The sequence below is a fragment of the Melitaea cinxia genome, chromosome 6 (genome assembly GCF_905220565.1).
Source record: "Melitaea cinxia chromosome 6, ilMelCinx1.1, whole genome shotgun sequence".
Lineage (NCBI taxonomy): Eukaryota > Metazoa > Arthropoda > Insecta > Lepidoptera > Nymphalidae > Melitaea > Melitaea cinxia.
In genome coordinates, this window is record NC_059399.1 from 10,186,414 (window position 1) to 10,214,306 (window position 27,893).

General features: G+C 37.2%; 1 protein-coding gene across 1 annotated transcript; it reads right to left on the reverse strand.

The window, feature by feature from the left end:
* LOC123654721 (rapamycin-insensitive companion of mTOR) lies at window positions 1-26,891 on the reverse strand. Its single transcript, XM_045590606.1, has 24 exons — window positions 26,667-26,891; window positions 26,245-26,521; window positions 25,860-25,991; window positions 18,638-18,870; window positions 18,305-18,527; window positions 17,287-17,440; window positions 16,263-16,367; window positions 16,047-16,172; window positions 15,330-15,974; window positions 14,843-15,031; window positions 14,557-14,765; window positions 14,091-14,481; window positions 13,050-13,273; window positions 9,670-9,853; window positions 8,188-8,452; window positions 7,550-8,102; window positions 6,875-6,987; window positions 6,428-6,518; window positions 6,204-6,353; window positions 5,613-5,765; window positions 4,621-4,754; window positions 3,675-3,962; window positions 3,322-3,428; window positions 1-255 (listed from the first exon to the last, which is right to left on the reverse strand). Exons 1-24 carry the CDS (start codon window positions 26,701-26,703, stop codon window positions 1-3), a joined length of 5,238 nt encoding a protein of 1,745 aa, XP_045446562.1. The 5' UTR covers window positions 26,704-26,891.
* Window positions 26,892-27,893: the final 1,002 nt, after the last annotated feature.

Below are 27,893 nucleotides of genomic sequence, written 5' to 3' on the forward strand. Positions count from 1 at the left end.
CTAGTGCGTCGTTTCGAGGGCGGGCGGCGAGGCGGGGGCGGCGGGGGCGGGGGCGGCGGCGTGGCGCGCCAGCACGGCGGCGGGCTCGCGCAGGAAGCACGCGAAGTCGGCGTCGAGGAACAGCTCGTGCAGCATGCGGCGCGCGCACAGCAGGTAGCCGTCGCGCGCCAGCAGCGCGCACACGTCGGAGTACACGCACGCGCTGCGGAACAGCTCGGGCCGGCGCGCCTTCAGCGCCAGCAGCGCGCCGCGGGCCTGCGCACGCGCACACTCAGCGAGCCGCCACGCGGGCCCCGGCGCGTGACGGGCAGTGGCTTTACGACTCTATTATTTAGCTGTACTCTTTTGTGAGCTCAGGTACTTGTCCAGTCGGGCTGCTCCAGATTTTGAGCAGGACATTTCCCACTGTGCCCTACCTCAGTGAGCTCAGTTAGGTTTGGCAGAGAAATTTTCTCATACCGAGAAGGAGCGTTAGAGCTTAAATATTAGAGTTTCTTTTTAAAAAAAAAACCTTAGGGTCCCAAGCGAGACAATTTTTTAAATATCTAACGTACACTTCACTTAGAGGATAGATTCTAAATTTACAAAGCCTTCTGACTTTACCAAATATTTATTAATATGTTTTTTGTTAAGAAAACTGACGTAAAAATGTTTATTTTAAAAATATTTTAATCTGATATTTTTATTTAATTTAAAAGAAGTAACTAGACGATAGAAGAGAATACAAATTTACGACTTGCTCTCAGCTGGCCACCAGTCGTCTGAAGTATTCAATATCTACGTTCAGTACTCGCCCATAAATATAATGCACATCGATCTTTAAAGAGACAATCGGCTAATTAAATTTCGACCTCGTAGCGCGTTATAGTACAAGATCCCAGACAATAGACCTTCCTTATTTTCTGATTAACAAAATATAAACAGCATATCATTAATTTTTTACAATATTCTATTAATATAATACGTAATATAAAATAGCTAATTCATACGATGTTTACGTACATATTACATATATACAGCGTGACTGGTGAATTACTATCAATATTTACAGAGGATACTCGGTACATGATTCTCATTCGAATTATGTAAAAAAAATAGGTACTTAATTTTTGACAATATTCCCACACATTTCAATTGAAATAAATGAAATGTAGACACATTAATTTTCAGCCATAATGGCGGCGCGTGCGGCCTTGGCCTTGTACCGTGCCGCTTGCCGCCGCCCGCCGCAACCCCCGCCAATTCTAATTCCCCCCTAAATTCGATTAGTAGGTCACTAGGTCAGTTGGGCGAGCGCCGCCATAAGGTTTGTACGCTGAAGTACGTCCATCTTTCAATGCGCGCGCGCCTAGTGATCGATCTTACGCGTATACCTAATATGTCTCGTGTGAATGTGACCTGTCATAAGTAATTAGGTATGGCTTATCAATACACAAATGCAGTGTACTTAAAAGTGACCCGTTCGTGTTATATCATGTAAAAGACATTAAGTATGGTTGGTTCATTTATTACGTAAGACGATTTAGGGGGAGAGGCGGTCGATCATGTCTTTAGTCTCGATAGTTCTTAGGTAAAATTACAAAAATGCGCAAAGTGAAAATACCTTGAAAAATCGCGGACAACCGCGCGAGTGCCGACTAGTTGTCATTTGCTTTCGTAAACAACATTCGTTATTTCGTTGATAAATTTTAATATTGTAGTTGAATATGTAGTTTTTTTTTGTTAAGCTTCTGGACTGAAAATCTTATGTCGGTAAAGATCATAATTAAAACCAAAGTTTATTACTACCAAAAAATAAAAATTATTAGTACCTACCTAAAGTACAAATAAAAATAAACATTGAAACAAATCAAACGTGTATTCATTTTTTCGTTTAGATTCTTACGTAATAAATTAATATTTATCAAATTATCAAGGGGAATATTTATCAAGGGGAAGGGGTCGGCCTAATCTTATTTTGGTATTTTTGCCTGTCCTAAGCTAAAATTAAAGTATGAAGGGGGATTGGATCATACTGGTTTATCAAAAGTAGCCTGCTACCCTGTTAACACTTGGCGGTGTTTGGACGTAGGTAAACGACCGCGCGATAACTAAATGTACCTATACCTACACACCTGCTTCGTGACGACTGCGCAGCTAGGGCGTCCAGACGACGCGTAATTAGCGAGATAACTGTTGGTTAACTTTACTTAGAAGTTTATGAATATTTATTTTATATGTAATTTTTTTTCGTCATATATGATCCTCAAATAACACGTCCTCAAATATTGATACTAATTCACCAGTCACCCTGTATATACATACATATTAACAGCTAATTTAACAAAAAACTACTTTATTATATATATTATGTCCTTTAAATAATTGTGTTTGCTCGCAAACGAAAAAAAGACCGACTTCAATTACATCGACGAGTAATACAACGTAGATCGACGAAAAAATAGTCAAGTAACTACGCGTTATCAAAGATTACTCAAAAAGTAGTTATCAGATCTCGATAAAATTTATATAATTTATGTGACCACATGACAAACATCAGCTTTCGATTAAATTAAAAATTATTAAAATCGGTACACCAGGTAAAAAGTTATGCGGATTTTCGAGTTTCCCTCGATTTCTCTGGGATCCCATCATCAGGTCCTGGTTTCCTTATCATGGTACTAAACTAGGGATATCTCCTTTCCAACAAAAAAAGAATTATCAAAATCGGTACATCCAGTAGAAAGTTATGCGGTATAATACAACGTAGGTCGATCAAAAAAGCGTCAAGTAAAAACGCATTATTAGATATAACTCGAAAAGTAGTTGTTAGATCTCAAATAAATTTAAATGGGACCAATTGAAACACACCATCTTTCCATTAAAAAAAAATTTGTCGAAATCGGTCCACACGATCAAGTTCTGATGTAACATACATAAAAAAAATAAAAATAAAAAAAAAACATCGAATTGATAACCTCCTCCTTTTTTGGAAGTCGGTTAAAAATAAGAAAGGTCTGGTAAGGTTCTGGAATCCTACATCATTAAACATGTCATATGAAATACTGACAGTTCAATGTGCATTATTTATGGTGTAACGTATGCGTAACAGTGACTATCTATGAGTAGTCCATTTGGTGCAATTAGCAGTAACCCTGCTCCAACCTCGATACCAATCCCTAATCTCAGTGTAACATGTGTACGCAACACACACAACGTGTTATGTATTTATTAAAAATAGTGTATTTCAATCTGCTGTTAAAACCAAAACACATATATTAAATTTTTGACCTTAGCGAGGAACTACCGTGTGTGTACGTTAAGTATGTCGATAAGACTGACCTGCTTGAGGTGTATGGGGTTGGCCATGAACAGCACGTGCCGCAGCAGCTGCGCCTGCGCGCCGCCCGCCGCGCCCACCTCGCCCCCCACCTCTTCGGTTGCCGGCTCTGAAGAACGACAAGCGCGTTAAGCAAATGACCTAACGAATGAATTGACTAAGGCACAAGTTTCAGTTCTGTTCGCTATTTTTTGAGACTTTTTTTTGTTGTAAATTATCGTGTTCGTTAGTAAGGTGGTGATTTGTCACTAAGTCTCTAAAATTATTATGTACACGTTTATTAAAAAAGGCCTTATTGTAACAAAACAAACGGACTATGAAAGATTATCTATTTGTAAGGTTAACGGAGCATTACCGGCAAAGAACGCCTCCCTGAGCTCATGCGAGGAGGGCGGGCGCGTGCGCACGCAGGCGAGGCAGTGGTCGCGTGCGTGGCGCCACACGCCGTCGTCCGGGCGCTCCGGTCGTTCCGGTCGCTCCGCCCGGCTACTGTCGCCGTCCGGCCGCCGCGCTGCCCCGTCGCTCTTGTCCCTGGACGGCTTCGCCGGGGTTTCCGTCCGAGCTTTCGGTTCGGGCGTATTCGTAACGGGCGCCGTCGTGACCAGCGTCGAGGTACTCGACGTTGCGGTGCGGACGTTCGTGGCTACCCATGAGAGCGGATGTTTTATAAACCTCTTATCAATTATATATATATATATATATATAAATATATATATATATATATATATATATATATATATATATATATATATATATATATATATATATATAATTATAAAAAACCAACACATAGGCAGTCTTTATATAGGAATATATCATAACTTCGTACAAATTTCATAACCTATTTCACATGCTTAAGAGATACTTATTTTAAATATCGTTTAGTTATTAGCTTATTTTTGTTGTTGTTTCTTTAGATCATCATCATCATTACAGCCTATACAGTCCACTGCTGGACATAGGCCTCCACAAGTTTACGCCAAAAATAACGTGAACTCATGTGTTTTGCCCATAGTCACCACGCTGGGCAGGCGGGTTGGTGACCGCAGTACTGGCTTTGTCGCACCGAAGACGCTGCTGCCCGTCTTCGGCCTGTGTATTTCAAAGCCAGCTGTTGGATGGTTATCCCGCCATCGGTCGGCTTCTTAAGTTCCAAGGTGGTTGTGGAACCTTGTTATCCCTTAGTCGCCTCTTACGACACCCACGGGAAGAGAGGGGGTGGCTAAATTCTTTAGTGCCGTAGCCACACAGCACTTTCACAGTTTTTTTAGATAAATTTCATTAAATAATAATTTACTCACTTTTGTAGAAGTTTATGTTATAGTTATCGGGAGTACGTGAACGATCCTCTAGAGATGTACATTCACCTAAATAGGCCTTAAGCCTATTTCCACTCTTGTCTTCACCTCCGTCTGTTCCTTTTTCTTCAATTTCACTGGAGTAAATATAGGTAAGTCTTATATAGATAAAATTTCGTATTGCGATGTATGTTAGCGATATATTCCGAAACTACTGAACCAATTTTTATCTAATTTTGTAAGCATCTGTAATTTGGTCCAACTTGGGAGATAGGGTAGTTTTTATCTCAATTATTGATCTCAATATTTGTTATTGCAAATTAAATGTGTATTATTTATCATTTAGTTATATAAAAATGGCGGTATAGCATTTAAGTTGCACAGATATCCGGTAGATGGCGCCGTATTTCTATTTCAAGATTATGCATGGCGCGTTTAAATATAGGATTTACATTTATTTTCATCCCACATGAATGAATCTATTTTTAAGTTGGATGGTACTACACATTAAGAACTGATTTAATATGTCTTGTAGCAGATGTAATTTCTCCATTTCTATTTGCATGTTTTTAATATATGTATATAATGTACTTAATTTGTTTGATAAAATTTCCTCTATACTATTAAACTATTAAATTTGACGAAAACGACAAATGTGTCGACAAAGTATTAAAACTTTTTTTGTCATTTTGTCGTAGGCTTAATATTTTCTTGTACCTGTGTTCATAAACGGACAAAAATTCTGAGTATTAATGTTACGTCGAAAATAGAAAAAATAGTTACTATAAAATATTAACTGTTCTGTACAACAGGTAGGTACTTTCTTAGTAAATTCAAAGTAGTTTCAATCACTTCTTATAATAAACTACTTGCTAATCAAAATTCTGTCACGATGCGTTCACTAACAAACAAATAGATAAGCCAAACTATTAAAAATCTATTTTTTACTCGGTTATATCTAATTAGTCATGATGATCTATATATAATCAGCTCACCAGGGGAACAGGTCGACGAGATTCTTTGGCAAGCAGATCCCCATGTAACGCAGAGAGCGGGGCGCGGGCGCGGAGCGGGGCGGCGCGCGGGGCGGGGCGGAGCGCTGGCCGCCCTCGCCCGGCGCCAGCGGCCGCCAGTCGTGCTCCAGCAGGCTGGGTGGACGCACGAATTTAAATAAAGTGCTTCACAAAATTAACACGGGAACACGACACTGCTTGAGGCCAGTATTATTTAGATGTACACTTCTGTAAGGTTGCCCAGTTGGGCTGCTCCAGATTTTGAGCAGAATATATCCTGCTGTGCCATACCTCAGTAATTTAAGTAAAAGCATTTCAGTTATAAGTGAGTATTTTACTGTAATTGTATATACTTGCAGTATTTTTATTGCTTTTTTTTCCACGTTCAGATATTGGCGCACAGCATGGCGTCGACTCAGAAACTTTTGCTTAATCACAAGAGGAACGCAAAACTACTTGAGTGAAGTATTATTTGGCTGCGATATTCTGTAAGGTTCTCTTTTCCAGTCGGGTTGCTCCGAAATTTCTAGCAAGATATATTTGCTGTTCCTATTTCAAATTTAGTGAACTTACCTCATTTTCGTCATCCTCTCTCGGAAAGACTTTGCTCTTTCACGGAGTGACGAGAATGGCTTTGCACGTTGATTGGAGTCATAGGGTAACCAACTTAATACTTCGACATCGCTCGCTCCCATTGCATCGCTTTCCGAAACATGATGCGGCCTATAAATATCATCGAACAAAATTTTACATTAAAATCGGTTAAGATTTACAAAAAAAAAAGGTTTATAAACTACCTTCTATGTCTATTTAGAGTCTGCAGGGTAACGTATCCTCTTAGATCCATCTGAGTCGGCGGTGAACTGGCAACATCGGGAGTCGTAAAACCTGACGACGAAAAAAAGAGAATAATCACTATCATCAAAAATATACATATATTTTCGGAAATGTCTTGTCGGTTTCGCTTGAAATGTAACGTTCTCGATGTTCAACGACTACTATAGGTTAGGTGAGGTCGGCGATACGATTAGGTGGCGAATGCTAGCGTGACCCCTCTCGCCCCACCCAGGCGGATGACTGCTAACACGTGGTGGTTTTTAGTCAGTAGGAGTCTGACATAACCCTCTGGCGCCCCCGCGCTAGAGGGTATCCATGATGGATTTTCCCCACGTAAAAAAAAAAAAAAAAAAAATAAGGGCGGCGATACGATGTGATGTGAAGTGCGATGCGCGATGGGCACTCACTGGAGGCGGAGGGGCGGCGGCGCACGTCGGGGCGCGCGCGCGGCGCGGCGGGCGGGCGCGCGCCGTGCAGGCTGGACGAGCTGGGGATGGGGCTCAGGCGGGCCGCGCGCTCGCTGTGGGCACGTGCAGGTTAGGGCCGCGTGCTGTCGGCTCCCGACATATTTAGACCGTATCCAAATTCAAAAACACGCCTGTTGTTTATACATACACTCACACAAATACTGTTTTTTAAGCAGTATTGTCTTCCTGTCGGTGAGTAAGGTGACCAGAGCTCCTGGGGGGATTGGGTCGGCAACGCGCTTGCGATGCTTCTGGTGTTGCAGGCGTCTATAAGCTACGGTAATCGCTTACCATCAGGTGAGCCGTACGCTTGTTTGCCGATCTACTGACATAAAATAAAAAATAAAAAATACATTCATTAAAAAGCTCCTAGTCTAACCTTTCAACGCATTCCTTCAACGAATTCCGGGAAATTATAAAAAGGAGTAAATTCACAGATTACAAAATATACAGTTTTTGTGCCCTCAATCATAATAAAGCGATAGAATGCTAACAATATAATGTAATAACAACAAGCATTTACTAGTATGTAGGGGTCAAGGGAAATTTTATTTTTTATTACGGAAAAAAATAATCGTATTGTAATGAATAGCATCACAAATACGTAATACTTACGGAATCACATATTTTCCGAGAAATGAATCGCAACTGCTCACCCCACTAGTACTAGATTCACTGGTGTGTCTCTCGCGACCCTCGTGAGAATGGTCGAGCGAGTAATTTCTAACATATCTGTTTTCTACATGCAACCTGTAAGGACCGCGTTCGTAATTCGAACAGTCTCTCAAAATATCCACAGTTCGCGATTCGGTGAGCGAACGTTCGTGCGAACTTGAACCCTGCGTTGGTAAAGTATGAGATTTCCTCTTATCGGTTTCACATCGCTCGAGAACATTTATCTTGTAATCAACCACGTCTTGATCTTTATTTTGTTCTATAGAAATCGAACCGACGGTTTTATTTAATTTTGACGTATCAGAATGTTGGCTTTCGGCGGTACTCTGATCGGTGTGATCGGAGTGTTCGCTTAAATCGATGTCGAAAAATCGTCGATCGGGGGACGTCACATAAACATTACCGGTGTCGTTGAGGTCCATCATTTGAGCAATGTTCTCGTCAGGAATAACTGGGAACTGATCGTGTCTAGTATGTCTCACACAGTACCAACCTTTAATTTAAATAGAAAAAGAAAAGTTATCACATACTTAATGCAAAATAATTTTCACTAATTAACAAAAAAAGAGTAATTTTACCTAAGTCAGCCAGTAAGTTAGCGCCATCGTAGGTGCTCCCTATTAGACCGAGAACGTAGAAAGCAGTAGCTCGTACAGAGTACACGGGACTGTACTTGGCGAGTCTCACGATGTGAACTGGAACCGCATCCTCAAGAAACCCGTTACTCAAGTTCATCAACTGCTGCAGGCCTTGCGGACTGATCGCCGTGTTTCCGACCGCCCACAAAGACGCTTTTAAGTCGGCTATTTCTTGCTCAGTCACGCATTTCTTCTTTTGTAAAATCTATCGTGAATGTACGACAAAAAGGTAACTAAAAGTTTTGACAAGATTATACATACATCGCAAAAACACAACACAGAATGCCGATTATATTATTGCTCATTCGAGTTTATACATTAGAATGAATTTTAAGAATTCATAAGCTACAATCACATTATTTGTTTTACTTAATACACTACAAATTAGCTAACTTTTTATTACTTTCAAGAAAAACTAGCTATAAATTATTTCTTAAACCTACATGCACAAAAATAGGACCGACGTTCAAACTTATGGTTTTTTGTCTACAAAGATCTAAAGTATCGAATGTTATTAAGTAAAACTAGTGTTGTGACGTTAAACGATTACCGTAATATTCAAAAATCGTATAACTAACTAAAATAGTTGCTTCAGCCTATCGAAGTCCACTGCTGGGCATAGCTCTCCACAAGTCTGCGCCAAAAATGGCGTAAACTCATGTGTGTTGCCCATAGTCACCACGCTGGACAGGTGAGTAGATGAAAGCATGGCATGCGTAGCTTTGTCGCACCGAAGAAGCACTAACTAGACTACTAAAATAGTAGAACTGTAAAATTCAAACATAAATTGACGATTCGTATCGGTAAAGTAAGTAAACCTACGCCCGCAAGTGTTATTGAGATAATCGTGTTTGCAGGCAAACGAAGAAAACCCGACTTCAATTATATCGACAAGTAATACAACGTAGGTAGACGAAAAAATAGTCAAGTAAATACGCATTATCAAAGATTACTCCAAAATTTGTCATCAGATCGCTATGAAATTTAAATGTGACCACATGATAAATATCGGCTTTCGATTAAATTAAAAATTATTAAAATCGATACACCCAGTAAAAAGTTATGCGGATTATCGAGTTTCCCTTCGATTTCTCTGGGATTCCATTATCAGATCCTGGTTTCCTTATCATAGTACCAAACTAGGGATATCTTTTTTTCAACAAAAAAAGAATTATTAAAATCGGTTCATAAACGACGGAGTTATTCCCGGACATATATATATATATATATATATATATATATATATATATATGTGTGTGTGTATGACCTTGTATATATAAAGGAAAAAAAAAGGAAAAAAAAGCGATTTTTTTAACCAACTGAACCATGTTAAATGGAAACCTGCTATTGGCTATATTTAATAGTTATGAGCTGTAGGTAAGTAAAGTCGCCGGTGTAGCAAGCGCGAGCGAGCCGCGGTACCTTGTAGTGGTGCGGCAGCGCGGCGGCGAGCAGCGCGCGCGCGAAGGGCGCGGGCGCGCAGGCGGCGAGCGCGGCGAGCGCGTGCGGCGGCGGCCGCGCCGAGCGCCGCGCCGCGCGCCCGCGCCGCCCGCCCTCCGCCAGCGTCAGCGTCTCGTGCGCCACCGCCTCCACCAGCCGCACGTACCTGCGCCGGCGGTAAGGTACAGTGCAGCGCTCGCTGACTACTTACTTAGTGGAAACGACCTAAATATCTAATTAAGGAAACAACCTAATTATCTAATTAATTAATATCTTATTGTATTATTAGATTGTAGGATCTACTTTGTTTTTAATTTTCTGTATAGCCTTTTGATAACCCTACTCTTTTTATTTTAAAATCTCCTCTACCCCAAGGTTGTCTGGAAGAAATCGCTTACCTAGCGATAGCCTAGCCTTTGTGCATAATATTGTTTTGCAAATTTTATTTTTTAAAGATGTATGTTATGTTAGCTTGTAATATGCACAATAAAGTATATTTCTTCTTCTCAAAAGTTCGACAAGTCCTCAGTTTCGTACACTACCACGTTTTATTATTTTTTTTTTTTTTTTGTATTTCTTGTAATAGCAAGCGCGCTTGTTTTTATTCGTTGCTGTTCGACGCTAACGACTGAATTTTACTAAGCGTAGGAGCTAGACAGTATTGGACACAACTAGCACTAAGGACTCGCACTCGCAATTGATAAACAGCTGCACTCGCACAAATCAAAGTGTAATGTAGCCATAGATGAAGTAAAAAAAAGTAGATAATGCGCGGCCTTTGTTGTTAGTGAAGCCACAAAACTCGGCTCCTTCAAGTAAACACACGCGCTCACGCACACATATGCATCAAACTACGCTCATTTTCGTTAGTATCTCACGAGGCCTCGTACAGTAACTTTGCCTATAAAATGCCGTTCTTTTATAATTAAATGGTGCAAAACAATACCAAAGTGAACAAAAAGTCTTAAGAAATATCGTTTCACACGTAAATACATACAAAACTTTATATTTCTTGATATTCCAAAATAATATTGAGGTTATTCGGAACTTATAATTTCGATGTCCCGAAATGACGTACCGAGGGAGTGTTACCAGTAATTTTTATTTCCATTAGCCCAAAATGCGGGTAAGTAAATTGTAGGCAATCATAGAAAAATAATTAAGTAGAAAGTGGACATCATTATTGTGTTTTTTTTTTATCGTGTGATTTTATGTTTTATTTAAATTGAAGTCAATATGAATTTTTAACTGGTTTGTGTCTGTTTAAATTTGTGAATTAACTATTCATATTATACTACTAAATATCATGATTTTAGGTTTCCAACGAATATTTTAATAGGAGATAGATAGAATAGGTAGCTGCTGTGTGACTGAGCTGAAATGAACTACAACGACAGCCATCCTCATCTAGTGTGGTTTGTTCAAACCATTTTGATAAAGCTGACATGTACGGTACAAAACGTGGACTTCGCAGAGTACCATCACGTATATACTACTACTTACTACTAGGTATTTTAATGTTGAATTTTTTGTTCTAGGACCTACCGGATGAGTCTTAAATTAGTCGTTAACCAAGATTCAATCTTTGATACACTTAGAAAACATAAACTAAGAGAAAAGTTAAAAAAACAGGAACTTTATTTAAAAAAAAAAAAAATGTAAAAAAATTAAATCATTACAGCAAAGAGTTAGACGTCTTTAAAACAGGAACTTGCCCTTCAGAGGAATCATCAATTACTTAAAAACGCAATTTTCATTGAAACTGATTTATATAATTCATTAAAGCAAAACATGGCTGCAATAGATTTATTTAACAATTTGAAGCAAAAAAGGAGTAAATATATTTAAAACTATAAACAGATTTTTATTTTCGCATACCCATTTTACCTATATTAAATTAATTGTGTTTAATCCCATTAAATTAAATAATTAAAATTTCAGGGACTTTTTTTATAAAGTGTCAACACTTCACTCACTCACACATATTTAAAAAAGTGGCTTCACTTTTTTGTTCTAAGTGCGTTATCTATTCTTTTTACTTGATCTATGAATGTAGCCTTTAGAGCTCGTTCATTAAACACGTCATGTTTTTAGCAACTTTGTAACCCACTAATTGGTTATATGTGGTGAGGTTTTAGACCCCCATACCCAAAGAATACGTGTTTTTTTTGTGCAAAATATATTGAAATTATCAGAATATTCTTTAAATACAGATATAATCTGATTACATTTTGAAAAATTAACCAATGTGATAAAAAGTCAAGTCAAGGTTGTAGGACTTGTAGGCAGTGGTGTTATTTTTTTACAAAGTAAAAGTTTAAACAATCATTAGCGACCTAGTTAATAACAATTCCAAATCGGGTGCAAAAAATGTAAGATCAAAATACATTAATAATATTGTTAGCGAAACATTGAGCCCATGAATAATGAAATGTATGAAAGATAATGCGTTTCTAGATAGATCAAGTTAATCCTTAAATGAAAAGCTAAAGTAATCCTAGGTAAAGTAAAGCTAAACTCAGTGGCGTATTTTAAGAATCAGCGCCCCAGGCCAGTAAAATTTGCCACCTTTCGGATGACCTTTTCTTAAGCCGCCTATTCCGTATAATTTTTATATAATACTTATATATTTTTCTCGCAGAATGTCGCTCCGGGCCGTGACACTTTTGGCCCTAGGATAAATTCATTCATTCCTAAACTAAACCCGTACATAAAAGATAATCTAAATCTAATCCTGAACTATCCATATAATTTTTCCCAGCTTTATGAAAAGCGTTTGAGAGAATTATTTACGTTTGTCTAAATATTTATGTTAATTATATAAATCTCCCGTTTCAACAGCAATATGGTTTTTGTAAAAATTTAAATACATCATCGGCTACAATTGAATCGTTAATAAGGTAAATAATAATGTTTACTGAACGAAAACAGTTTTAGATGTATGCATAGACTTAAAGCTTCAGACACTGATTTACATACAATTTAACGATTTAATTATAATAGGTAATATTGATACATCTAGCTCGGTTTTTAACTTTGTTTTATGTACCAAAATATTATATACTCTGCGGAATACCACCTCAAGGCTAAATTTTAGTGCCTTTTTTATTGATATCAATGCGTATTTACTGGTTATAATTCGGTTTAAAGATGCTATTGGTAATTTATTAAAAAACTTAAAATATTTTATCTCAATTTACTGACTATAATAGAAAAATTCATTTATCATTTTCTATGCAATATTTGAAAAATACTAGTTTTCATTAAATTTATACACAAAAATAGCTTAAACTCAGTAAGCAATTACGTAGTTAATTCGAAAATTCGAAACACAACAAACTGTACCAGATATTTTATATTACCTGTAATTGTATGATTTGTTCCAGAAGTCTACATGTTTCTTGACGAATGAGATTGAGGTCGCATCCGCGGTTTGCGCGGCAGCGGCTACTTCGAGCCCTAACCACAAAATGTACCCGCGATCGCCGACCGTGGAAAAATCCAACGTCGCGGGGTCAGCCGATCTGTCGATACGACAATTATGACCGAGAGAGTCCTTTATGGTCATTAGCTTCTCAAAGTAGATCTGCAATATACATAAAGTATTTTTTCAATCTTGGAAGAAGATATGAGATTAATAAAAATCCAACGTTATGAAAGTAAACAATAACGTTCACTTGTTACCAGTTGAAACAGTATTTTAATCTGATGATGGTTTTAATGAGATCTTAAGCATTTTGAAAATGACAAATTAAGGAAGAGTACTACTTTATGTATCGACATTCAAGTGAATAACACTCAGTACACTCACAAAAAGGATTGTAATGAATTCGAAGTAGGCAACTTGTCCTAATTTATCACTTAATGGCGCTACTCGTATTATATCACGATCTAATGTTTTCAAGTGAAACGATTTACCAATATTTTCTACAGTTGTCAGTTGCCAGCCTTAACATCGTGAAGAAAACTGTAATTTATACCATGCATCGTTGCCTTCAAGTTTAGCTAAGATAAACAATAATTCATTTAATATAGTCCTCCACGTGCGAATTTATTACTATCTTCATACGACAAACAACACGTTATGTGCATTTATTACTAACAGTACATCAATAAATCATTTTATATCGATGCTCAGCGTTAAAACCATGTTCTATATTAATTTCTTCTTTTAAATGTATTTTTATTGAGATACGTTACTTTTTACGGCTGTTAACGTACATAGGCATTGAAAAAAAACGTCATGTAAACATGAGTGACAATAAGTCTGTTTCTGCCATAAGAAATCGAAGTTACACAACGCAAAGTGACGATAAAAAAACATAATAAAGGTGTGTAATATTAATGAGGATAAGTGTAATGATTAGATACATGTTATAAAAATTAGCTTATGTCAGACTTACTGGTACACTGTAGGCTTCTTCTAAAATGGTCAAGGCGCATTTTACAACTGCTTTAGATTCATCTTTGACTTGTCCAACTAACATTTGAAGAATCCAACTATCCATATCTAATCCATTTGTCATATCTGAATCATCTTTATGATCGAACTTCCATTGCTCATGTACATTATTTTTTAATTTAGCTTTTTTTCTAATTAAGTCTCTTGATTTACGCGAGGCCCGTAGAAGTACATTTAGGAATTGTGTGGCGTATAATCTTGACGCCGATATACTGCATGTTAGGGTTTTGGCAAGAATATCTCGTGGACTGGCATCTAATGTATAATCTAAACTCGAAATAACTAATTTAACATAACAGCTATGATGAGTCTTTGTTGACAGCTCGAGAAGACTGCAATGAAAAATAAGTGTAAAAACAACTTTACCATAGAATAGGAATAAAAAAAAAAAACAAAATAATAATTACTTTTCATATAGTTTTGTCTGTTTAAAAAGCCTTAGTCCTGCATGCGTATGACATAGTTGTCCTATAAACAGAAAGTACATTTGACACATAGTATTGCACATATGTTGTGGACTGAACAGACATTCGTGGGCTTTATGACCGGTTTCAATTGCCTCGATTTGTCGACTCACGTCGATAAATAAATCTTCTAGAAGTCTTAGAGAATCTGCCTGAAAATAAATATTGCAAAATGCTTTAAGTAAAATTTATGTTGAAACATTTATTACAAGAAAAGTACTGGACTCACATCATTTTGACGCAGGAGCTTCCTTATTAATTGACAGCCAGCTCGTGTGGCAGATTGTCCGTTACCAGTAGTAGATAGGTCGGTGTGCGAGTACTTATTCGAAGACGGTTTTAAATAATTAATAATCCGACTAGCCCAAGCTTTATGTCCACTATCGTTTAAGTTCAACAAGGGTTTGCTATCGTTTTCCTAAAAATATAAACTTATATTAATTATTATAATAAAATATTCGATTCAAATCGCAATTGCAGAGCACTCTTTAAACGAACAAACTGTTTATCATTATCTGTTTATCATAGTTTGTTTATTAAATTGTACAGGTTTTTTAGATTTACTTGATAAGTTTTTAAACAAATTATAAAATCATCATGCTCCAAACAAATTTGATGGTCAGATCCTTATGAAGGGGTTAGTTGTCGTTCATTGTAAACGAAATCTTCGCAACACATTAGATCGTTCACCGGGCCCGCAACGGGCCCGAGCGCACCTTGAGTATGGTCCGGATGACCTCCCAGTTCCAAGTGTTGCCGTCCTTGTTCTGCATGACGAAGGATGATCGCAGCATGGCGTCGCTGTCACGTTCGAAGAGGTTGAAGAACTTTGCCGACTTCACCTTGCCCACGACGCCGGCGCGCGAGCTAACACTCTTGCTCTTGACGAGCGCGCTCTCGTTGCGCGATCGCACTTCCGCTCGCGATCCCACGCTGTGACGTTTTGGCTCCGCCTCGTCGTCCGACTCTGGGAGCTTCCCGTCGTCGTCGCACTGGTCGGAACAGGTGTTGGCGATGTCGGCGTTGTCCTTCTCCTTGCGACTCTTGGAGTCCTCCCGTCGCGTCAGGAAGGCGCCGCTGCAGTACTGCACGATGTGGTCCAGGAACAGGCTGTTAGTGGCCGGGCGAGCTTCGAGCGTCGAGTGTAGGCGACGCAAAGCGGCCACCGCGGCTAGAGCTTGCGGCTTGCCGGCCGACGCCTGCGATATTAATGACGGTAGAGCGGGGGTCACGCTGCATATTTGAGGAGGCAGGTACAAGTGTATGAGGTGTAGCAGTTGCCCGAGCAGCACGGTCGCTCGCACCGATATGAACGTATCGCTCGTCACTATCACTTCGGCTAACCCGTCGAGGAGTCCGACCTGAAATTAAGTGCTACAGTTAGATTTATTATTTTTCACAAAAATAAATAAATATGTACGGTGCAAGCTAACCTCCAGAAAACACTGCAGTAAAAGTGCGAGATGATTTTCAATTATGTCCGGACCGGTAGCACCTAGGTGGGGTAAAATTGCAGTACCTTCGGCTGCCACGAAACCTTCATTCAGCCGCCAGGAGTCCTGCATACATTTATCAAGCGTTACGAATACAAATATTAACGCAATAAAAATATTAACGCAATAAAAATAAAACACTTATATAATGCTTACTTGAAAATCGGCTGGATCGACGGCATCCAATGCAACGGATATTTCATCGGTCCAGTCGGGTTGTGGTAGACCGACTAATTCATATAGCAAATCCAATATAGCTTTCTATGATAAAACAGAAAACATTTATATATATTAAAAAACAAACAGACAGAAAGACACAGCTTTGAAAGTTATTTTGCATTTATCAGTCGCATAAATAACGAAAATAACCCGCAAATCGGCGATATTTTAGGCTACTACACGCACAAGAGCGGTCGTATCTCGCAATTATATTGAAAGGCAGCAAATTGAACGCGACCCTCTACCTCCCTTGGGGATTGGCGACGTTTGCTGGACTGCCTACCCGAGCGTCCTGGATATCACTCATAAAATGGGTTCCGCTACGATCCAAAAAAAAACCCTCCCCAAAATAACGGATATATAAATTTTTATCAAAGCAAATTTAAATTTTAAGAACGTTAACTTTAAGTACAGTTAGATTACATTTTTATTTTTAATTAAGCATCCTGATCCCTTTCCAGCTTCGCGTGATTAATGCACATACGCATTCAGCCTGTAACATCCTACAATGTGCATAGGTCTCTTTCTCCATGCAGGAGGAGGATTAGAGCTTAATCTAACACGCTGCTCCACTGCGGGTTGGCGGATATGTTACCTACTATGAGTACTTATCGCTATCAGGTATTTATGATAACAACCGGGATTTAACGTGCTCTCCGAGGTATCGAGGTACCCACAACAACTCGAAGTAAGAAACTCAAACCGGAAAGAAATATATGTACAAATACCAATATCCACCGCGAGCACGAATCGAACCCGCAAAACGCCGGTGTTTATTTTATTTTAGGTTGTGTTATTATTATTATTTCTCGCTTGTTTCTTTTTCTTTTATGTTATTTTTATTGTTTTTGGTTGTACAATAAAGTATATTTGTATTGTATTGTGTTTCAGTCAAGTCAGTCGCACCACTAGAGCGGAGCGGTTGCCTGCGTCCCGTTACCAATGGGCGGCGGGTACTCACTCGGACCTCGAGGCGCGGCAGGTGCAGCGCGGCCACGAGCGCGCGCAGGCCGCCGGCGGCGCGCGGGTGGCAGAAGTGCAGCAGGCCCGGCCAGCTGCGCAGCACGCACAGCAGCGCCAGCTGGCTGCACGTGAACCGCATCTCGCGCTCGTCCCTGCGCCGCGACACACGGTTTTTAATTACTTTAAAAAAAAAAGGTAATTATTTGCTTTTTTTTTAATGATAATATGGCCCCCCATACTTTTATTTACCGAATCAAAAAAAAAAAATATATATATATATATATATATATATATATATATATATATATATATATATATATTTTTTTTTTTTTTTTTTTTTTTGGTTTAAATACGGAGACCACAAACAAATTATTTCGTATTTAATTTTTATATTAAGGAACATGTGGCTAGTATAAGGCTAACCACAAATGTCAACCGTCGAAAAAAAGTCCAGTAAAAATTTATTTTAAATTACCCAACCCAGCGGCATATTTATAACCGATTTCAAAAAAGGGAGGAAGTTTTCAATTCGACGATATTTTTTATGCATGTCACCTAATAACGTTTACTGGTTGCACCGATTTTGATGGTTCTTTTTGATATTCGAAAAAGACTTTCATGTGGTTTCATTTAAATTTGATCGAGATCTGACAAGTATTTTTTGAGTTATTCTTAATAATGCGTATTTATTTTAATATTTTTTCGACTGTTACGTTTGCGAGCAAACACAATTATTTTAAACTACGAAGGTGGCAAAAAAAGCGTACAGTACGCCTGATACCAGAAGTATTGACCTTAGCTCCAACTCTGGAGCTCTAACTACCCTACTAGCCACAGGAACACAATACTTCGATGCTACTTCAATTTACCATCATCTTCAATATATAGGATTAAATCCTATATATTCCTAAAGCATAACAAAATATATCATTATGATATAGCCTATAAAACAAATAATGCTGTGAGGACTGTGCCGGACCGTCTTCAAACACCTGAGACTATCTAAGTAAATTCACCTGCTAGTATCTGTTCCGGCTGGTTTATATTGAAAATCACAGTATGGCGAATTTAGACACGTTAAGTCAATTCTAGCTGCACTGCGTGATTTTGGATCGTTAAGGGTATGTAATAAAACGCCACACAATGCTTCTGCCATACGTGGCGTGGCACATTCTGCCAATTGCCTCGTTACTGCAGTTACCCCACCACATGATATGAAAAGATCTGGGTTTAACACACCTGCAAAAACATAACATCAATATTAATTTTTTAATAAAATAAAATAACAAAAAATATATTTCTTAAATTTCTTAAGAAAACAAACGCAGTTTTACTATTTTTATACTTACATATTTCCGCTAAAGTAGCAATTGCAGGTCTCGATAACCTATTGCTGGTTCCATCGCCCGAACTGCCAGCCCGGGCGACGGCTACGAGGCAACGTAGCAAACCAGGATCTATGTACGCGGCACGATGACGTCTTTGGCTTTGGTCATTAGCACCAACTACAGCAATTACCCGTCGAACAACTTTCAATGCTTGTGCACGTTCTTCTTCATTATGAAGCATCAAATCCATAGATCTATGTAAGAAAAATAAATCTAAATAGAGAATTTCGTTATTCAATTAAGACAAACACACTTTTGAATTGTTAATGACATAGTTGATGCGAAGGTACCTTTTACTCTTTAACTTACGTAACTAAAAGTAAAAAGAAAAAACTCACTAATCTATCTAATAAATCCACTAGACACAACCATCACTCAAATTAATAATAAGATTTTGCAATAGTAAACGATAAATCAGTACTACTATCAGATTACTGGGTGTCTTTAGTATTCATGATTAGGTCAACAACGTGTGTTGCTGAAATGAGAATATGGTATCAAATAAAATGCCAGATTCAGTTATTAACGCAGCATTTGAGATATTTAGTCATTAGGCATAGCACTTTTAATCATAATGTGCAACGGAATTTATTTATTTTTATGAATTTATGTTTCATTCAAAATAATAATTGAAAATCAAAAATCATTTAAAGATTAATTTTATTATTACACTAGCAACCCGCCCCGGCTTCGCACGGGTGAAATGCTGATACTAATAATATACTATAGAATGTCTTTCACAGCTTTTATGTCATTTATCATTTCAGCCTAATACAGTCCACTGCTGGACATAGGCCTCCAAAAGTTCGGACGAAAAATGGCGTGAACTCATCAATTTGGCCCATAAAAGTGTCCTGCTAATTTACACTTAGGGTTACCATCTCAGCTATTTCTATATTGCGACATTATCGATCCTCAGATTGTAGGTGATGTTATGACTCCTTTGTTAAGAGTAATTTCATTAGATCCTTCAAAATACATTTATGGTGAAAATAAAATGCACGTTTTCTCTCCACCTCACTACTTACCTGTTACGCGAAGAGAGTTCGATCGCTGGAAATAGTTATAAGATCGAGCACAGGACAAAAAATACTATTCCAGTTTGGAACCGTGTGTATTAATTACTAGTCACCACGCTGGGCAGACGGGTTTGTGACCGCAGGGCTGGTTTTGTCGCACCGAAAACGCTGCTGCCCGTCTTCGGCCTGTGTATTTCAAAGCCAGCTGTTGGATGGTTATCCCGCCATCAGTCGGCTTATTAAGTTCCAAGGTGGTAGCGGAACTGTGTTATGGAAACCGTTATGTCCCTGCATTTTAAATGTTTAACATCTTCGAAAAGAAAGAGAAAAGACATTTTCAAAAGTAATATGCCAGTCGAACTTAAAACTAAAATCATGTCGAGCTGTCTTATACCGTGTCTAACGTATGCCTGCCAAACTTGGAAATACACAGACACAACAAAAAGAAAAATTAGAACTTGTCACCGTGGTCTAGAACGCAGCATGCTCAAGATCAGAAAAATTGACAAGATAAGACACACTGAGATAAGAAGCATAACAAGAGCTACCGATGCAGTAGAACATGCTCTAAAGCAAAAATGGAAATGGGCGGGGCATGTAGCAAGATTGTCAAATGAGCGTTGGACCCTAAGGGTGACACGGTGGAGAGGCCCAAGTGGCAAACGACACAGAGGAAGACCGCTCACTAGATGGACTGATGACATTACAAAAGTAGCGGGCACAGGATGGTTGCAAACGGTTAAGGACAGGGAAAGCTGGAATTCCTTGGAGGAGGCCTTCACCCGCGGAGGGGTTCTTACAAACTAGCATGTAATATATTTTAGCCTTAGGTTTGATTTATAACTTTAAAATTTTTTTCTTGTAAGAAATAATATAAGGCTTTTATTATTATACTGAATGTCACTCCGCCCGCCTAATACATAATAGATACATATATTATTACAATTGAAAATAAACAAAATATTATATTTGAAGTTGGAATTTGTCATTTTTATTTGATTTTTCTTTGTTTTTTCTCATTTTTGCGCCAGTACATTGTAAAATATTTTGTGATATTAAAATGGATGGGTGGGGTGATAATAAAAACTTAATAATAGCTACTTATTATGTACAATGTAACCTCCTCTGTTTGTGACACTAAAAGATCTGGCCGTCCACGTAGTGTTCGTACGAAAAAGGTGATCAAAGCAGTAAGGGAAAGAATTCGAAGAACGCTTCAGCCTGTAATATCCCACTACTGGTCATAGGCTTCTTTCCCCATGTAGGAGAAGGATCTGAGCTTAATCCACCACGCTGCTCCAATGCGGGTTGGTGGATATATTCCTTACTATGAGTAACGATCGCTATCAGGTGTACATGATACAACCGGGACCGACGGCTTAACGTGCTCTCCGAGGCACGGTGGGGAGACCCACAAGGACTGCACAAACACCCAGACCACGACAAACACCTGTATGGCCAGTAAAAATGTTTGTCATGGTGCTGGGATCGAACCTGCAACCGCCAGCGCAACAGGTACAATCCATGGCTGTAACCGTTGCGCCAACGCGGCGTCAATTCGAAGAAAAATTCGAAGAAATCCTGTCCGAAAGCAAAAGATTTTATCTCGGGAGATGAAAATAGCACATAGAACCATGTCGTCTATTTTAAAAGATGACTTGGAGGCTATAAGAGACGCACTAGTCATTTCTTAACTGATAATTTAAAAAAGAATACTGTGGTAAAATCAAAACAACTACTTAAGGAGTACACAAAGGGAGGTCACAGAAAATTTTGTATACAGATAAAAAAAATTTACAATTGCAATATTTTAACAAACAAGATGACCATATTTATACTCAAAGCTCTAAGGAAGCTTTCCAATTAGTAGAGTACAACGTGGGCATTATCTGACTTCAGTCATGGTTTGGTGGGGTGTTAGTTATAAAGGAGTTACTGAGCCATATTTTTGAGAAAAAGGTATCAAAACATCAGTAGTTAAGCCCCTTAACAACACCATGTTCAATAAGCAAGAAGTCCTTTCAGCAAGACTCGGCGCCGGGTCATAAAGCTCGATCCACCCAATCTTGGTAAGAAAGCAATGTTCCGGACTTCACCAGAGCTAAAGACTGGCCGTCATCTAGTCTCGACCTCAATTCCCTGGATTATGATTTATGGTAAGTTTTAGAGATTATAAATTGCCCTAAATTCCATGATAATTTGGAATCCTTAGACTCAAAATTATAATGGCATTTCAACATTTAAAGGCAGTTCTTTAGGAACGATGAGTGTTTTACATACACATCAAAACAATCGTTGTGCGTTTAGTAAAAAAAAATTTCTATATAATCTGTTCCGATGAATGCTGTGACAATGCAAGATCGAAACATAAGTTTCAATTAGAACAATTAGAAATATCTTGCGGAAGAATGTATTTCACGACTGGGTCATGAGGAAATAAGTTTTTCATCAACAAGACTAATTGCAAAAACGACTCGAATTTGCTAAAAAATATGTGGATACGTAAATAAAGACAGCAATTTTTTGAACAGTGTCGTATTTTCGGAAGTAGATTCAATATTTTTGAAGGAAAAACTGTTAACTGAATCCAAATAATTTGATTCTGTGACTGTGAAATACAATGGTGGCTTAGTCATGTTTTGGAATGCTGGAGATGTCGGAAAATTACAGGTCATTAGAGGCAAACTCCTTAGCATTCCATGAATTCACCGTCCGCGTGCCGGGTCCATCTGTGGCAGATGTAGAAACTAAGAGCAATACAGTAAATAGTAGTACGGGATTTAAAGGCCATTTCAAAAAAAAAAAAGCAATTATCAGTGAATGTGGAAAAACTTGGGCATGGAAATGGATTATGTGTTTTAACAGGACCCAAAGCACACGGCTTATAATACTAAAAATTGGCCGTTGTGCAGAGTACCTGGCAAATTGCACTCTCCCCCAATTAACGGACCTGAATCCTATCAAACATTGTGGTATTTAAGAAAATTCAATCAGGGATATACAGGGTTCAAAATACACTGAATTCATCATTATTTTCATGAAAAAATGAGAAGATATTTCATCTGCCGACACGAAAAATCTTATCGATTCGATCCCACAAAGACTACAGGCAGTAATCAATGCGAAAGAATATTCCACAAAATATTAGCCAATTTTATTCAGGAACAATGTCTGTGTATGAATACTTTTTATAGTTTCCCAAATCTTTTTCTTTTCTTATTTTTGGTATTGCAAATCGAAATATTTACATTTATTACATTTTTTTGTGCTGTGTGGCTACGGCACTAAAGAACTTAGACCACCCCCTCTCTTCCCGTGGGGGTCGTAAGAGGCGACTAAGGGATAACAAGGTTCCACAACCACCTTGGAACTTAAGAAGCCGACCGATGGCGGGATAACCATCCAACTGCTGGCTTTGAAATACACAGGCCGAAGACGGGCAGCAGCGTCTTCGGTGCGACAAAGCCAGCCCTGCGGTCACCAACCCGCCTGCCCAGCGTGGTGACTATGGGCAAAACACATGAGTTCACGTTATTTTTGGCGTCAACTTGTGGAGGCCTATGTCCAGCAGTGGACTGTATAGGCTGTAATGATGAAATCGAAATATTTACATTTATTACAGTGCAACCTCGATATAACAAATCGGAGGGGAACAAGGAAATATTCGTTATATCAAGTAATTCGTTGAACTGAGGTTTGTTATGTTGAGGTTAGGTTGGTCTAAAATTCGCTATAAAGAGGTAAAAAAATAGTTTTATTCATCTCAACATTACATACTCTTGTTATAGCGAACAGCTTCTACTAATAAATGATAACTTATTTTTATTAAATTATTGCATGTATTTTCTATTTAAAAACAGTTAGGTAGGTAACGAAATTTTTTTCCTGCATTAATAATCAAAATTAAATGCAAAAAATCTGTAAATGTAAAAAAAATCTGTAAATTAATGATGTTTTGCTTTTCTGCGACCGATAAGGAACACTTTTTTCGTTTCTGAGCCATTTTAACTTAAATCTTTTACAATAGTGACGAGCAGAAGTGTTTACATTACTTTCCATCAAACAACAATGATTGTTTTATGAACAAAAGCGTGTTGAAACATGTTGAGACAAGAATCACATATTATGAGATTAAGAGTCATACATTCGTGGGAACTTAATATAAAAGTTTTGGGTTGACAAAATTCGTTAACCCATTCCCTGCGGCGATAAAAATTACGCTTATTAGCCAGGTGCGGGAAGGTTTTCGTCGCGAACGCCGATGGGCGTCCTCCGCACCTCATTAGGATAATATGTGACGCCGATCGGCGTTTTCAGCATTGTGCAATAAAAATGATCATTTTAGCGCTAAAATCTTAGAAAAAAACTACAAATACGCCAAACGTGTGGTACATTAACGATCGTGTTTGATGTAAAAAATAAATTAACATTAATTAGGATTTTTTTGTGAAGTTTTTGTTGTTTATGAGATGGATTGTGAAATTTTGGAGACTATGGCGATAAATAGTAATTATAATATTTTAATTATATAATTATACTTCACTTTTAAACTACAGTCTAATATATTTTAGTTTCAACTGATAACAACGGCTAAATTATCATTATAAATTAATATCAGAGGTTGCAAACCTTTTAATTACTTTTATAATTTTATTATTATTTATTTACAGACCTTTTTTATAGAGATCTTCGTTAACATGAAAATTAGTATAAAACCAATTTTTGTTGAAATAATTGATCCAATTCGTCGACATTATATAGAACGGACAAGTTTCAACTCGTTAAAATTTTAACTTCGTAAATATTTATAATAATTTATATAAAAATGAGTAGATGAATTCATACATGTTTATTTGTTTCCAAACACGTTAAATTTTGTTGACTAGTGTTGTCAAAGGATAACTAATTAAGTGATTGATACAATAGACTGAGTAATTTATTCTCATTAAAACAGGACTGATTCTATAATTGATCTAATTTATCCTTTATATTGTAAAATAAGCTTTAACTTATCTAAATATGTGTAAGTTAAATTAATAAAGTTCATAATTAGTTAAGTTAATAAATAAAACGTCCAAGGATTTCGGCTTATAGTAAAATCGCGAATAAAGTAAGACTCACGGTCTTCACGAATGTTCGAAGTTTCGAATTGACTCTAAAATCATTTTTATCGTTATTACTTCTTTTGCCAGGTCTCTTTTCATTTCGTTAAAGAATGTCACAATATGAATAACCGTACGCGTTTGGGCGCGTAAGCGGCGGAGGAGAAGCAGTACTTATAACTACCTCTATTACAGAAAAAATAATATTAACTAAATACATTTAGGAAATATTGCAAAAAAAACATAATAGGTATTTATTTAGAATCAAAGGTTGTTAACTCCTGGAAGACGCCGTTAGGCGTCTTACGCACCTAGGATGGAATACGCATGTTTCAAAAAGTTATTTTTCAAACAAATATTCGGAAACGGCGAGCAGTACCTTGTTGTATTTTTTAAAAAATGTGCCTATATTGCAAGTATAATTTTTTGTGACTTGTTTTCGCCAAGATAAAAGGAATTGAAAAAAAACGCCGATGGGCGTCCTTCGCACCTCAATGTCAAATCAAAAAACGCCGATAGGCGTCCGCCGCAGCGAATGGGTTAATTAGAGGTATTTATACTTTTTCTTGATAGTTGAAAATTCGTTATAAAGAGGTTGTTTGCAAAAAATGTTCGCAATGTAAAGGTATATTTTATATTGATTCTTATGGAGAATTCAAGGGGATTACGAAGAATTAGTGAAATCGAGAATGTCGTTATATTGAGGTACGTTATATTAAGGTTGCACTGTATTATTTTTTGTTTCAGGTTAGTCATAAAAAAGATAATCATTTTTTTTAAATTTTGGACTATTCCATAAATACTCCATTTTTATTTTGTTAAAAGCCTCCATGTAGGAATACTTTTTAAACCCACTGTATATAACATAGTAGCCAAAACGATATAAAACAATGTAGTGAAAAATTAAAAAACTCAATTAATAGGCTTAATGGCTTTTTTGCCAGTGAAGCACAGGTGATTTCACCAATGTTATGTTGATAGAAAAGATGCAAAGGAGATTGATTGGTGTGATTGAGATAAAAGCTAAATTGAATAATATTAGAGAAATAATACAAAAAGTACCTCATAACCAGATACGGCAGTTTCAAATTGTTGAAGGTAGCAACATCACTCTCTGTCTTTATTAAATATCGTAAAACTCTTAGAGCTGCAGCTCTTATGACCATTGATTCATCGACAAGACTTATACGGATGCTAAAATAAAAAAATACAAGCACGTATAAACATTATATATAATTAAACTCCATAAGGCATAAGTAAAATTACTTATATATGTATTCATTTTATTGACATTATTAATATTATTAAAATAACTTATTTATTTGAGAAAAAGTAGAATTTAAGCAAAAAGCGAAAGCACTTTTTTTGGTAAAGTTTGAACTTACAATTTAATATACACCTATACTTATACTACTACTTAACAAACATATATGTAATGTGTTCTTACCATGTCATTAATTCGTCAGACGTAAATCCAAGTTTACTCCTGTCTTCCTTATTAAGTAAGGTGACTAATGCATCTAGGTATGACCATCTATAACTGTCAGAACTACTTTTTTGTGTCAGCCTGCCCAGTCTAAACTCTGAAGGGAAACTTTTGTTGGTGGGTGAAGTATCATTGTGGAATGGTTTTTTTAAATACAGACCTTGTATAATTTCTATTATATTTTGTTCAGGTGTTTTATTTTTAGTGTCTAACCTATACGTATTGCCACCATGTTTACCTGCAATGTTATTGATTCTTCATATACATTTACATTCATCATTGTTGTAAATCGCACATCCATATACAATAGGATACACTTTTATTTTATCACAATATGTAGACGTAAGCGAACTCAAAAAAAAACCCTATAAAAAAATATTTACCTTTTCTACGACTCAACCTATTTTCAAAAGTAGCCATTATAACATTTTTTTATAACGAAATACTAATGACTGCGACAGGTAAAGACGTGATGATATTGAAGTAAAAACAATAAAAACATCTATAACATCTAAATTACATTAAAAAGAATCTTGAGTCAAATGAAAAATGCGTTTCTTATTACTGTTATCATGAGACGCATTGTAATTTTGACAATTGAAGTTTTTAAGTCTGTGGTTTTCATGTTGTCATTTTTTTTTTTGCAATCCGATGCGTTCATTATCTGCTTTCATTAATGAATTGGTAACTACAATACTTACTTTACTATTACAACTAGAGAAATCTCGGTTTCTTAAACAAAAAATAAGTTACATCGATAATATAGTCATCACAATATAATAAGCCCGTTTTGACATTTGAGAAAGACCCTAGAATGTAACTTGGAACGAAACTGTTAGAAACAATAAATGAATTATTAATTAAATTAAGTGTTTTATAATAAACATACAGTTTTTTGGCGGGTTGAATAATATGATAGAATATATCAGGAGTATAAGACTATTGCTTTTGCGCTTATTTTATAGTAGTATGCAATTTTTACTTATTACGAAACATCTCAAAAACAGTTATTTGTAAGTATTTTTTTTTTCTAATACTAGTGATATAACTAATTAATTACTGAATTTCACCTGCTTCCTTTGGAATCATGCCGCGGGCGCTACTCACAAAGGGGTGCCAAATGGTGAGCAAAACAAAAAATTGCTGCATAATTTTTATTTTTATTTAGATTTCTGGAAAATATATTTCAAATTTAGTGCCAGTGTGATATAATTAATGTTAATTCGTAAATAAAAAGGAAAAAAGAAACACTAATAGTTTAAACCAAACTGTAATTATATATGAAATGAATAATAAAAACGGCACATCTTTTTACCGGCAGGGCTGACGTACCAAACTGGGGAGAGATTTTATTTTACTTTATTTATATATTAATTTGCGAGTCATCATCATTTCAGCCTATCGCAGTCCACAGCTGGACATAGGCCTCCATAAGTTCGTGCCAAAAATGGCACGGAGTCATGTATTTTGCCCATAGTCACCACGCTGGGCAGGCGGGTTTGTGACCGCAGGACTGACTTTGTTTTACCGAAGACTCTGCTGCCCGTCTTCGGCCTGAGTATTTCAAAACCAGCAGTTGGATGGTTATCCTGCCATCGGTCGGCTTCTTA